The following is a 13,051-nucleotide window of genomic DNA, read 5'->3' as shown; positions in this document are numbered from 1 at the left end:
TGTTTAAGATCTAATAGAGGTGGTCAGTTTATGTCTATTGAATTCACTAAATTTTGTGTTGAGCATGGTATTAAGAGATAATTATTTACAATGAGGACACTACAACAAAATGGGATTGTTGAAAGGAGAAATAGATCAATTGTGGATTAGGCGAGGACATTGATGATTGAAAAATATTTTTCATAGATGTTCTGGAGAGAAGCAATTAGCACTTTTATTTATACTCTCAACCAAATTTAGTTGAAGAAAACAAAAAATAAGACACCCTATGAACTCTAGTAAGGTCATACACCTAAAGTAAACTATTTCAAAATCTTTGGAAGTACTTGTTATATTTATAAGGATGCAAGGAATGAAATATTTGATTCAAAAGGAGGTGAAGGTATATTTTTTGGCTATTTATCTAAGAGAAGATCTTACAAATGTTGGAAATATAAGAGGAGTAACTGAGAGGGGAGGGGTGAATCAATTACCACTAAAATAAATCCTAGAACCCTTAGATGTTAATACAAATCAATAGAAAACTCTACTAAAAGTGAAAATACTATTATAACTTAGTTAGCACTAAATCACTTGGCAAACACTAAGAATTATTGTTATTTGAAAATCACTGAATTAAATGTTTCTTAAGATGTTTAATGTGATTAACCTTAATTAAATTAGTTGCAGAATCATAAAGAAAATAACATAAACACACATGATACTAGGATTTAACATGGAAATCCAATTTGGGAACAACCACCAATTGCAACTAGTTATTATTTTTCACTCTTCTAAAATGAGCCATTTTAGAATCCAACCCTGTTAAAGGTTGTACAAAATAGACTATTCGGTGTGACCCTATTAAAGGATTTAAATCACCTTATGAGGAGTGGCTTTGTTAGAGATTTTTAGAAAGTTCAATCTAGAAATGCCACCTTGTTAGAGGATTTGAAAAATAGTTGTTAAACTAACTCTATTAAGAGATTTGATATACTACTACAATTATTAGAGAGTAACAATGATATGACTTGATTGTTGATGCAACTGAATTGTTGATTTCAAATCTCTATTTTAGCTTGAATACTTGATCCTCCTTGATCAGATAAAAATTTATAACTCATTCAACTTAGGATACTCTGATATCGTTCCAATTTGCTTCCTTGATTTATCATTCCAATTCCATGCTTCTCTTTTTCAATTCCACAACTTGACCTTATATCATTTTCCTTGTCAAGTCAGCTTGAATACACATTCAAATATTCAATATCCATCCCTTAAGTCAGCTAGACTTAACAAATAAATTCATCAAACTAAATATGTTGATTCAAGACAATCCTTCATTAGCCCACTCAACTCAGTCAACACTAACTCAAAAAAGACTTTCTTTAGACTTCCTTTGTTAAGTGTGTGAACTTGGTTAATAATGCATCATGAAATGAATTCCTTTCATAACCGAGTGAGCTCAGTTAACACTAATTCCATGCCAGATTCTCTTTGGTGCTCGAGTGAACTCGTTTGGAATGCTTGGCAAACACTTGATGTTAGAGAATTAGGATATTGTCTTATTAATTAAATCATTTTGATTTAATTATTAAGTCACTTATTATCTTTAGTTTACTTAAGCTAAACTTTAGGCATATAATAATTAATTCTTTTATCAATTATTATCATGCAACCTAGGTTAGTTACCTATTAGGGTTTTGATTTCCTTTTATAAGGATTGATCTCTTTGTAATTTATTCATTCACTTTTGATTATAGCAATTTGTCTTTTCACTCATCAAGAATGTCTCATCTATGGATCTAGAAATTCCAACCTCCATAAATTTTTGCTTCTCTCTTCTATGACAAGTGTTTGCATGCAGATGATTCTTCTGAGTTGTGGGGTTGATCTTTCATCAACTTCAACATGGTATCAAAACTCCAGATCTTCATGCCTCTATTCTGTTTATGAGAAGTGTATCTTGGCTTTCATATATGTGTTTTTTCTTTCAAAGGGTTTCATCTTTTAAAGTTTATTTTATATTGAATCTGGGAAGCCCCCATTTTTTAGTGTAGCTTGAGCCCAAACAGACATCACCGTTGAGCTTAGTACACCCAAAAACCTCTATTTTCATAAAAATTTATCCAATTTGGACACAATTGGAATTTGAGGCTTAAAAATATTGCTCATGGATTGGGCACATTTCACGAGGTAGTGATTTTCTAAATTTTGATTCGTAAATTGAAATTTTTTGTTTAGAAATCAATATTTTGGAATATTTTCTAAGGCGGCAATTTTCTGCTTTTTTGCACAAAAATCAAGATTTTTTTTGGCATGCAAATTAAACTTTTTGGGCACACAAATTGAGATAGTCTTGTTAGGAAACTAGGACACTTCTTGAGGTAATTTCTAGTATTGGTGGGCACACTTTTTGAGGCATTTGGCACGAATCCCAAGGTGGTATTTTTAAAAAATTTCTAGCACTCTTTTTACCTACATGTGAATTTTTGGCCATAACTTGCTCATCTAGACTCCTTTTTTCAATCTAAAAGAAGTGTCGGAAAGCTTATTCTGAGCCCGTAATGATGGTGTAGTTTATTTACATTTTTGATGTTGTTTGGTGGCCTATTTTGTCTATCAAATTTAAAAGTTCTATTTTCCACTCCAAGAGACATATTTTGAGACATTCTATATTCTAGATTGTGCTCCATGCACATCCCATTTAGTTTTTTATTTTTTTTTCATTCTAATAGATATCTTGGTTGTTTTAGGTCCGAGGATTGATTTTGTTGTCTTAGATGATTTTTCATGGGTTATACTATATATTGTATCATCTTTATGTCTCCTTTGATCTTTGTTGACATCCTTTTGTAGTATTTTTGCAAATGCACCGAGATAAAGTGCCACTTTATTGCATTTTAAGATCTTGCACATCTTTGTGTTTTGTTGCACTCACACTACATTATAAAGTGCCTTGGGGGGTTTCATGTTGGCCATATTCTCCATCTTCCTTTGTCAAGTGATTTTTTCTTCCATGATATTAGCCTCATGATGTGTCAATAACACATGCCATTATAGGTGTTTGTACTTCTTTTGCACTCTTGATGTTCATGGTTCTTCTTTATATAGGGGATATTGCATTTAGTTTCAATTTTGATGTCTTACCTCTTAACATTATAGGGGGTTATTTAGTTCTATTTCTTTCTTTTCTTGATGGAGTGAGCTATGTATTTAGTATTTGATCATATGTACTAGGTGATTGTAGTGGCTGGATGCCTATGCATTTCAGTGAGATGAATCATTTACAATATAGACATTCTTTCATTCTTATTTTTGGAGGTCATGAAGATAGCTTCCATCTTTGATTGATCAACTCTTGAGACTTAGTCTTCTCTACCTGGTCATGTTCTATATAATGGAGGTCCTTCAGATCAGTAATTTGGTAGTGTTTGCAGCTTCATGCTTTAGTGATGTTCTTCATGATCATCCTTTTGTGCCTATCTTTTGGAACATTTTATTTCTATCTCTTTTTAGAGTAGAGTTTTTTCCATATAGTTTTCTCTATTTCTCCTCTTTTTTAGAGATTTGGTTGTGCTTGGGTACCTCATCAAGCCTTGTTTTTGGAACCCAAATTTGCTTTCAGCAGTAGTTTTTAGGTTTTTAGCTACTCCCTAAGTTTATCTTAAGGGGGGTGTTAGAGTAATAAGATATTTTCTTATTAATTAAAAAAAATTGATTTAATTATTTAGTTACTTATTATCTCTAGTTTACTTAAGCTAAACTTTAAGCATATAATAATTAATTCTTTTATTAATTATTATCATGCAACCTAGGTTAGTTACATGTTAGGGTTTTGATCTCCTTTTATAAGGATTGATCTCTTTGTAATTTATTTATTCAATTTTAATTATAGAAATTTATCTTTTTGCTCATCAAGAGTGTCTCATCTATGGATCTATAAATTCTAGCCTCCTTTTTTTTTTGGTTCTCTCTTATGTGATAGGTGTTTGCATGTAGATGATTCTTGGGAGTTGTGGGGTTTATCTTTCATCAACTTCAACACTAGAAACTATCTTCATTTTCTGAGTGAGCTTGACAAACACTACCTAGTAAAGACTTGACATTTTGTGTAATATCAAAGATAATATACAATTGAACAATTATTTTCAACAATCTCCCTCTTTGGCATTGATGGTAATACAACATGGCATAATATAATGAAATTTTAGAGAAAAATAGAAGTAAGAAAAGTATCCTTAGTTTCTTATGATTCTCATCCATGAGAACTCCCTTTATTAGTGTGATCTCCCTCCGACATCAATCTCTCCCTCTAGAATGATTCTTTGATTACTCTAATTCCACTGACAACAATATCAAACTCTCCCTCTTTGACATCAACTCAAGTTCATTCTCCCTCTTTGACATCTCTAACATATATAAGAATATCTCTGATATATGATAGAAAACACTCCTTATCAAACATAAAATTTCTCTGATGTATGATAGAAAACTCTCCCTCTTTGACATCTCATGCCAAAGATAGCATTCAATGAATTTCCATGTACCTGATGTACTGACTCATATGCAATCTTTCCTTTACAATATTGCATCAACTTGACTAATCTTCAACATGCTTTGTTGATGCATCACTAATATCTAATTAGTGAGCTTCAACTAGGTGAATGGCCCCTAGCTTACCTCTTAGATACAAAAAATCACCCTTAGGTAATGGCTTGCTGAATATTTTTGCAATCTATTCTTTTGCATTCACATATTCAAATCTTACCTCCTTATCTTGCACTAACTCTCTTAAGAAATGATAATTAATTGCAATGTGCTTGGTTTTGGTATGCATCACATGATTCTTGGAAATGTTAATTGCGTTGGTGTTATCATATAAAACCACAACTGGATCCTTGATCTCTTCCTTCATACCTGTCAACAATTATTTAAACCAAATAATATTTGAACAATTGACTGTTGTAGAAACATATTTTTCTTTTGTTATTGACTGAGAGATACTATTATTCTTCTTTCTTGTCCAAGATACTAGCCTCTTTCCAAGAAAGAATGCTCCACCACTGGTCTCTTTCTATCATCAATGCTTCCTACCCCATCAGCATTAGTGAATGTTTTGAATTCAACATTGCCTCTTTTCTTATACCACAAACCATAATCTTTAGTACCCTTTAGATACCTAATGATTCATTTTATTTTCATCATGTGATTTTATTTTGGATTAGTAGAGAATCTTGCTACCATTCCAACTACTAATGTTATATCAGGTCTTGTACGCACCACATAATAAATTTTCCAATCATTGATCTGTATGTAGTCTGATTTACTTCTTTTGAATCACCATCTTTGGAAAGATCATGTCCACTAGACATAGGTGTTCTAACTAGTCTAGAATCCTCCATTCTGAACTGTTTTAGTATATCCTTAATGTACTTTGATTGAGTAATGTAGATACCATCCTTATGTTGAATCTACAGGCCAACAAAGAATTTGATCTCTCCAAACATTGACATCTCAAATTCCTTACTCATTTCCTCATAAAAGGATTTGCACAAATCATCATTTCCAGTAAATAATGTATCATGCACAAAGATTTTTTCCAACACAGTCTTCTTATCTAGTCCTTCTTTGATGTATAGGCTACTATTGTCATTAGTTCTTTGAAAACCAATCTTTATGAGATACTTGTGCAATCTCACATACAATTCTTTGGGGGCTTGTTTAAGACCATACAAATCTTTTTGTAATTTGTAAACCATGTCCCTTTTGCTAGGATCAATGAAGCCTTATGGTTTCTCTATGTTGACTTCCTCTTACAAGATTTCATTCAGGAATGTTGACTTCACATCCATCTGATATACTTTGAATCCTTCATGTGTTGCATATGCAAGGAGTTTTTTAACACCTTCTAGTCTAGCAATAGGAGAAAAAGTTTCTCCATAGTCAATACCTTCCTCTTGATCATAACCCTTGCAAACTAGCCTTGCCTTGTTCCTTGAAACTTCTCCACTTTCATTCAACTTATTTTTTAATACCCATTTTTTCCCAATTACATTCTTATCCTTAGGTCTAGGAACAAGATTTCAAGTCTTATTCCTTTCAATCTAATCAATTTCTTCGTTCATTGCTTCAATCCAACTTTCATTTTTTAATGTATCTTTAATTGTTCTAGGTTTGAATTCAGTAAGAAAACATGTACCTTTTAGTTTGGTCCTTGTCATTGTACCTACTAATTGATCTCCAATTATTTTCTTAGGCGTATGATGCCTTCTACCATATCGAGCAAGTTTGGACTCCTTTCTGGATTCACTAGGTTCGCCATGATTTTCTGAATTATGCTCGAGTCCCACTAACTATGACTTGGGTCTTTCATACTATTACTTAGTTTCCACTGGTTGAAACTTGGGTCCTTTTGATGACTCAAGTTACACTAGCTACAACTCAGGTTGAACTAGAGATTTTGGGGACTTGGGTGGTGAAGACTGTTGACTCCTAGTTGCATTAGATAAAGTGTCAGGCTCATAGTAAACAAAGTTTTTGTAGTTTTTAGGTTCCTTACTATTGGTGTAAATAAGTATTTACTTATTACAGTGACTTAAGTTTACTTAAGTTAATGCATCATTTAATTACTTCGCATTATTTTATTATTATTTTAGGTGAGACACTTAGGAGTTTGTGTATTCTCATTGAGTTACACAACTCTAATTATGCACATGGTGTCTAAAACATAGGAGTATGCATCATTCACTGAGTTTTCATGATGACAACACAGTTATCTACACTCCTCATTTAGCACATGTTGTCCACACCACTGATTTGTGTGCTACACCATTGTAGGCTTATCCTCACATCATCGCACTTAATCTTGTGCTCAATGGAGGATAATCCATATCTAGTGGACATGTGCCTAGTTGTATGACATATCATGATGTTGACTTCTATGTATTCTAGAAGCTCTCCTAAGGCCTTTATATTCAGGCAGTCCTAGTGTACTCTCAACCAGTTATTGCATGAATGATGGCATATTGAATACATTGTCATTCTGATCATACTCTCTCTCATTTTGGTCTACTGTGTGCTTGTTTTGAGTTCTTTAGTTCTTGGATGAATTTTAGCCTAAGGCAAATTCTTACATGGTATCAAAGCTAAGGGAGATTCTCTACATGTAACCATTTGAGACCTTTCATGCTTCATCACCTCGACAAAAATCCAAAGGATCTGCAAAAATTGGGATCGTCTAGAGCCAGATCTGACCTTACCATTGCATCTGGAGCATCAATTTAGTGAAGATCGACTATAAATTTACCTATATTGGGTGAAAGTTGATCGAGAGGCAAAAAATTTTTGCAAATCGGAACCCGGAGGCCCCGATTTGCAATACGGGTATGATCATTTCATTGATCTGATTATTATTTTTTTGAATCTATATCTCTGCTGTAATTTTATTTTTGGAATTTATTTTTTCATTCAAGTAGAGAAATATTTTTTGCCAAACTGGGTTGTGACACCCCATCTCGGCTCTATTATTTTTGGAAGAATATTATTATTTTATCGCAGGGCTTTTTATTTTAATTAATTCGGGCCATACTACATAATCTCTGTGTCATTTTGCCGTGCCCCTCTAATCCTACCGGCGGCACTCTCTACATAGAATCCGAGACGAGCCCCATCAAACCCTAGCCACACATTCCAGCAGACACCTCTGTAGCGGTCTATTCTTTCCTTGATGTCTGTGGCACATAGCTTTTAAACAGCACTTAGTGCTTATCCCACATATGTGGGACTAAACAAAAAAATTTGACGTCACGTAACCCGAATCTCGGCATCAAAAAAGGCTTCTCCAGCAAACGCTAAGCATTCCAGCATCGCTAAATAATGATTCGGTAGGCAGAAGGATATTTTAGGAGTGCTGAGAATCTTGGCAACCCTACAAAGTTCTCTAGCTCCGCACAAGCATCACCACGTGATGGAATCTCATACGCCCACGCAGCCCATATTGCCACATCGACTACACAGTCATCAGTGACTATATCTCTTCGTAAGCTCCCAAAAAAGACACATGGCATCAGTTGAATTGCCTAGTTAGCAACCAATCTGCCCTTGCCATGTGGCATTTTTGCCAGCTCATACAAGTACCACGTAGGCATTGACTCATCTGCCACGTCATCAGTGGGTGAAATTTTTGTTGATGTCATATGTTGCCTATGTATAAATTTAAAGCCCATCTGGACGTCATTTCAGGCCAACATATAATTGCTGCAACAACCATATGACTGTCAAATTTAACCTCGTGATTCGCTAATGCAACCCCTCTCCAAATTGATTTTGGTTTTTGTAGTCTGACTTCGAGGGGCCATAACTCGCACATTCGGACTCCAAATTAGGTGCAATTTTTTTGAAATTAGATAAAATTTTCTAAAAAAATTAGTGGTGTAGCTCTTTTCTAGTTTTGGTGTAATGATTGTTTAGAAATTGCATTTTTTGGTGATTGTACCTACATAATCCTATAATTTTGCAACTTCAAAAGCTCTGTACAAGCACATCTCGAGTCGAAAACAAGTTCCATTTTTTTTGAAAGTGCGTTATTTTTTGTCTACTTTCTAGATTTGGCATTAGATTGTAGTTTTCTGTGGACAAAATTGTCACTTTCAGTAATAGGGCCTTCTTTTCTTTGTAGTGCTTTAGAATTGTAGCACATTGTAAAGTTCTAGATTTTTATATCATATAGAAATTGTAACAAGAAAAATCAAAAGTCCACAAAGGCCAAAATTGGTAAGTGGCTCATTGTAATCGCACTACTAATAAAGTGCCCAAAGCATCTATTTTGGGGGGGTTTCTTGATTTAGTGAAAAGGGGGGGTGTTCTTGGTGTTGTGTTCTCTCTTTTTTGCACTTTTCTTGCATTTTCTGCATTATGGGCAACTTTAAATTTCCTAAATTAACTCTTCATAACTATGCTTCATGGTCAATCAAAATGTTGTATCACTTAATGCATAATGGAGTTTCACAATATGTAGATGGTACTCTTCCTAAACTAGTAGGTGATAATGTATCAACAAGTGAAATTTTAGATAGGGTAGCAATGGATAGAAAAGCCCTAGGTGATATATTTTTTGGGGTAGATGATAAGATCATGTATCAAATCAAGAAATGCACTACATCCAAGGAAGCTTGGGATACCATCAAAAGCCTTTATGGGAAAGTGTCTGAAGAGGATGTGTTCAAGATTGAAGATGAGCTTGTATCCTTAGATCCTAAGTCATATAACTCCATACAAGATTTCATCATCAAGGTAAATGAACTAAGGAAAAAGCTTACTAATTGTGAGAGTTCAATCAAAGATGAAAAACTAATCTATCTTATACATAATAAGCTGCCATCTGAATATTCCACATTTGTATCTTTTTTTAACACCTCTAAGACTACCTTAGGATCTGCCTACAAGAAAGTCACTTTTGATGAATATGCTAAACTGTTGGATGATGAAGAAAAGAAGTTGAAAATAATGGGGATTCTCAAATCACCTCAGTCCAAAGCATTGGTGGTCAACAATGAGGGTTCTCAACATTCAACTAGACAATCTTCAAATAAAGGAAAGGGTTAGAAGAAGTGGAAGATAGATAAATCTGAGGATGCAGAAAAGACAACACCACAATCCAATCAACAAGGCAAGTCCTCAAATTCCAACAAGAAAGGGGACAACAATAAGGAGAAGAATAAGTGTGCTTATTGCAAGAAATCGGGTCATGAAGAGCATGAGTGTTATCTTAAAAAGATTGATGAGTTGACCAATATCATGAAGAAACATAATGTTCCATTTCCTAATGCTTACAAGGATAAAGGATCATCTTCAAATTCCCAGGGCAAAGGGCAAGCACTCATGGCAAATTCAAACTCTTCAAAGGAATGGATATTTGACTTAGGTGCCTCATATCACATGGGTTCTTCAAAGGAGGATTTTTCTTCAATGAAGTAGTCCAAGGTACCACACATCTTCATGGGGAATGATAGCAAAATGGAAGTTGAAGGAAAAGGAAACGTGGAAATGGAAAATGCAGAGTTTCAAGAGGTTCTCTATATTCCAAACCTAAGTTCAAATTTCCTTTCAATCTACCAAATCACTCATCTCGAAGATGGACATAGAGTTGAGTTCCTTCTAGACTCAGTAAAAGTGCACAATCTCAAAGATGATTCCTTGGTTGTAGTGTGGAAGGTGAATGATCACAAGAGGTTGTACTCTTTCTCTCATTTTGTGCCCAAGTCTCCTTCAAAGGCCTTGTTATCTCAATCAAATTCAACCATGCAATTATGGCATGAGTGGTCTGTCATCTTGACTACCGCTACCTTCAGCAACTTTGCACATACCACATGGTGAAAGGTCTACCTCAAATCAACTTCTCTAAGGGTGAATGTTCAATAGATTCAGTGAATATGCATCTAGAAGGGAAGTTACAGAGAGGGAAGTCTTCAAGATCAATAGGTGTTCTCCAAATGGTTCACATGGTATTGGCCGGTCCTTTTGCATTCAGCTAGGGTCGCTACATACTTACCTTTGTTGATGACTTTTCAAGGTTCACTTGGGTCTACTTTCTGCATAGTAAGAATGAAGTGTTGGACAAATTTCTAGACTTCAAGGCTCATGTAGAACGAAAATCCAAGAAAGCCATCAAAGTACTCCGCATGGATAATGGAAGCATGTATGTGAATAGAAGACTTATGGACTTTTGTAGACATTAGAGAATTGATCTTTAGACTCCTTCAACATTCAGTCCACATAAGACAAATGTTGTAGCATTGAGGATCCAAACTCTTAAGTTTATGGCAAGTTACATGATTCATGCCAAGTCTCTAGATCCATCATTAGAAGTCGAAGCAATCTCTAGTGCCACTCACATTCTTAATCATTCTCATCATCTAGCCTTAGATGGAAAAACTCCTTTTGAGGCATGGTGTGGTAGAAAACCTATTGTGACACACTTCAAAGTCTTTGATTGTCCTGCATGGGCAAAGAGATCTTCCAAGAGATGCAAGGCATAGTCATCTCGACCTTTTACTTTCATTTTCTATGAAGACAGTGTGAAGGCATATAGACTTCTAGATCCTAAGACACATTAGATATTTGTGGAGAAGGATGTATACTTTGAGGAAAGTTCACCCAGCTTGTCCTCTACTCCTCTTCGCACATCATACAGTGTGGATATTGATAGTGACCCCAGTGATGTTCTTCAATAGCTTCAGACACATGGGGTTCTATTGATAGTTACAATGAGGGGTCACTTCATCAATTCAGTCCACATGCATACATCGCCATATTGATAGGTCTAGAACAGCAGGGTACATCTAGTCTTCCAGATACAGGTTCAGTGACAGATTTGGGAGACAGTATTCATGATCTACCTCTTCTTCTTGATGCAAAATTACCTTCTTTGGTTGTCACGAGGGTTCCATCAAACTCTCTTGTTCATTCTCTACATGATCAATCCTCACAGGTTGAAGTGATTGTGGATACTTATGATCAGCAATTGCAGCAAGGTTCTTCATTAGTTGTAGAGATAGACAGTTCTTTGGGATAGGTTCTTCACTCAGTTGAATAGGTTTCAGAGACATCACTTATCCATGGGATTATTTCCATGCATAGGGGAAGCATCTCATGTGTACCCTTGGCATTGTTTCTTCCTAAGGGGAGGAACGCCATTCTATAGTCTTGGATCAACTTCTTCATCAGAGCAATCACTGTTCGGCATTCTTCTTTGGTGGCGGGGGGGCAGCCTATCATGTCTCTCTTCCTCTTCTTATCATTCTCTTATGTATATCTAGATGTATGTCATAATGGGGGGTCTTGATTACTCCATCCATCCATGCATCCCTATTTATCTCTCTTTTTGGGGGAGGGTTTTTCTCATGAGGTTTTCCCTCTTTCCTCGCTTTATGAGAGATTGCATATCATTATGTACATGGGTACCTAACATGGCCTAGTAGCCAGGACCCATTCTGCATTTCATCCTAGATTTCATAAGCTTAAGGACATTCCCCTAAGTTGCACTTAAGGGGGTGTGTTGGTGTAAATAAGTATTTACTTATTACACTTACTTAAGTTTACTTAGGTTAATGCATTATTTAATTATTTTGCATTATTTTATTATTATTTTAGGTGACACACTTAGGAGTTTGTGTACTCTCATTGAGTTATGCAACTCTAATTATGCACATGGTGTCTACAACACAGGAGTATGCATCATTCACTGAGTTGTCATGATGACAACACAGTTATCCGCACTCCTCATTTAACACATGTTGTCTACACCACTGATTTGCATGCTACACCATTGTAGGCTTATCCTCACATCATCACACTTAATCCCATTCTCAATGGGGGATAATCCATATCTGGTGGACATGTGCCTGATTGTATGACATATCATGATGCTGACTTCTATGCATTCTAGAAGCTCTCCTGAGGCCTTTATATTTAGGCAGTCCTAGTGTACTCTCAACCAGTTATTGCATGAATGATGGCATATTGAATACATTGTCATTTTGATCATACTCTCTCTCATTTTGGTCTACTGTGTGCTTGTGTTGAGTGCTTTTTTTCTTGGATGAATTCTGGCCTAAGCCAAATTATTACACTTACTACTTTGTTCTTCACTCTTTTTTGCAAACTCGTCAATGTTCACATGTGTACTTTTTATAACTTTATGAGTAGATAGATTTAGACATTTATATGCTTTTCTCTTATTTGAGTATCCAAGAAATATATCTTCATCACTTTTCACATCAAATTTTCCTTTTCTTGACTCCTTTAGAATATAACATTTACTTCCAAATACTTTGAAATAACACACAATAGGTTTATAGCCATACCATAACTCATAAGGTGTTTGTTTTAAATCTTTCTTCAACTAAATTCAGTTCAAGGTATAAACTGCAATGTTGATTGCTTCCTTCTAGTATTTGATAGCAACATTCTTCTCTATCATCAAGGTCCTTGCACAATCCATGATTAATCTATTCCTTCTTTCAGCAATGTCATTATTCCAATGTGTACTAGGTGTAGAAACTTGCCTTTT

At 35.0% G+C, this 13,051-nt stretch overlaps 1 protein-coding gene across 1 annotated transcript in view; it reads left to right on the top strand.

The window, feature by feature from the left end:
* Positions 1-8,055, top strand: part of LOC149580512 (auxin-induced protein 5NG4-like) — a 51,800-nt gene extending 43,745 nt beyond the window's left edge. The window contains exon 9 of the mRNA XM_089804811.1: positions 7,870-8,055. Coding sequence (XP_089660937.1) covers positions 7,870-8,055 — 186 coding nt within the window. The remainder of the gene's footprint in view (positions 1-7,869) is intronic.
* Positions 8,056-13,051: the final 4,996 nt, after the last annotated feature.

The sequence above is a fragment of the Cupressus sempervirens genome, chromosome 1 (assembly GCF_028749045.1).
Source record: "Cupressus sempervirens isolate cs-2001-9-10 chromosome 1, ASM2874904v1, whole genome shotgun sequence".
Classification (NCBI taxonomy): Eukaryota; Viridiplantae; Streptophyta; class Pinopsida; order Cupressales; family Cupressaceae; genus Cupressus; species Cupressus sempervirens.
Note: the sequence above shows the minus strand (reverse complement) of the source record. Positions and strands in the feature narration are given on the sequence as shown.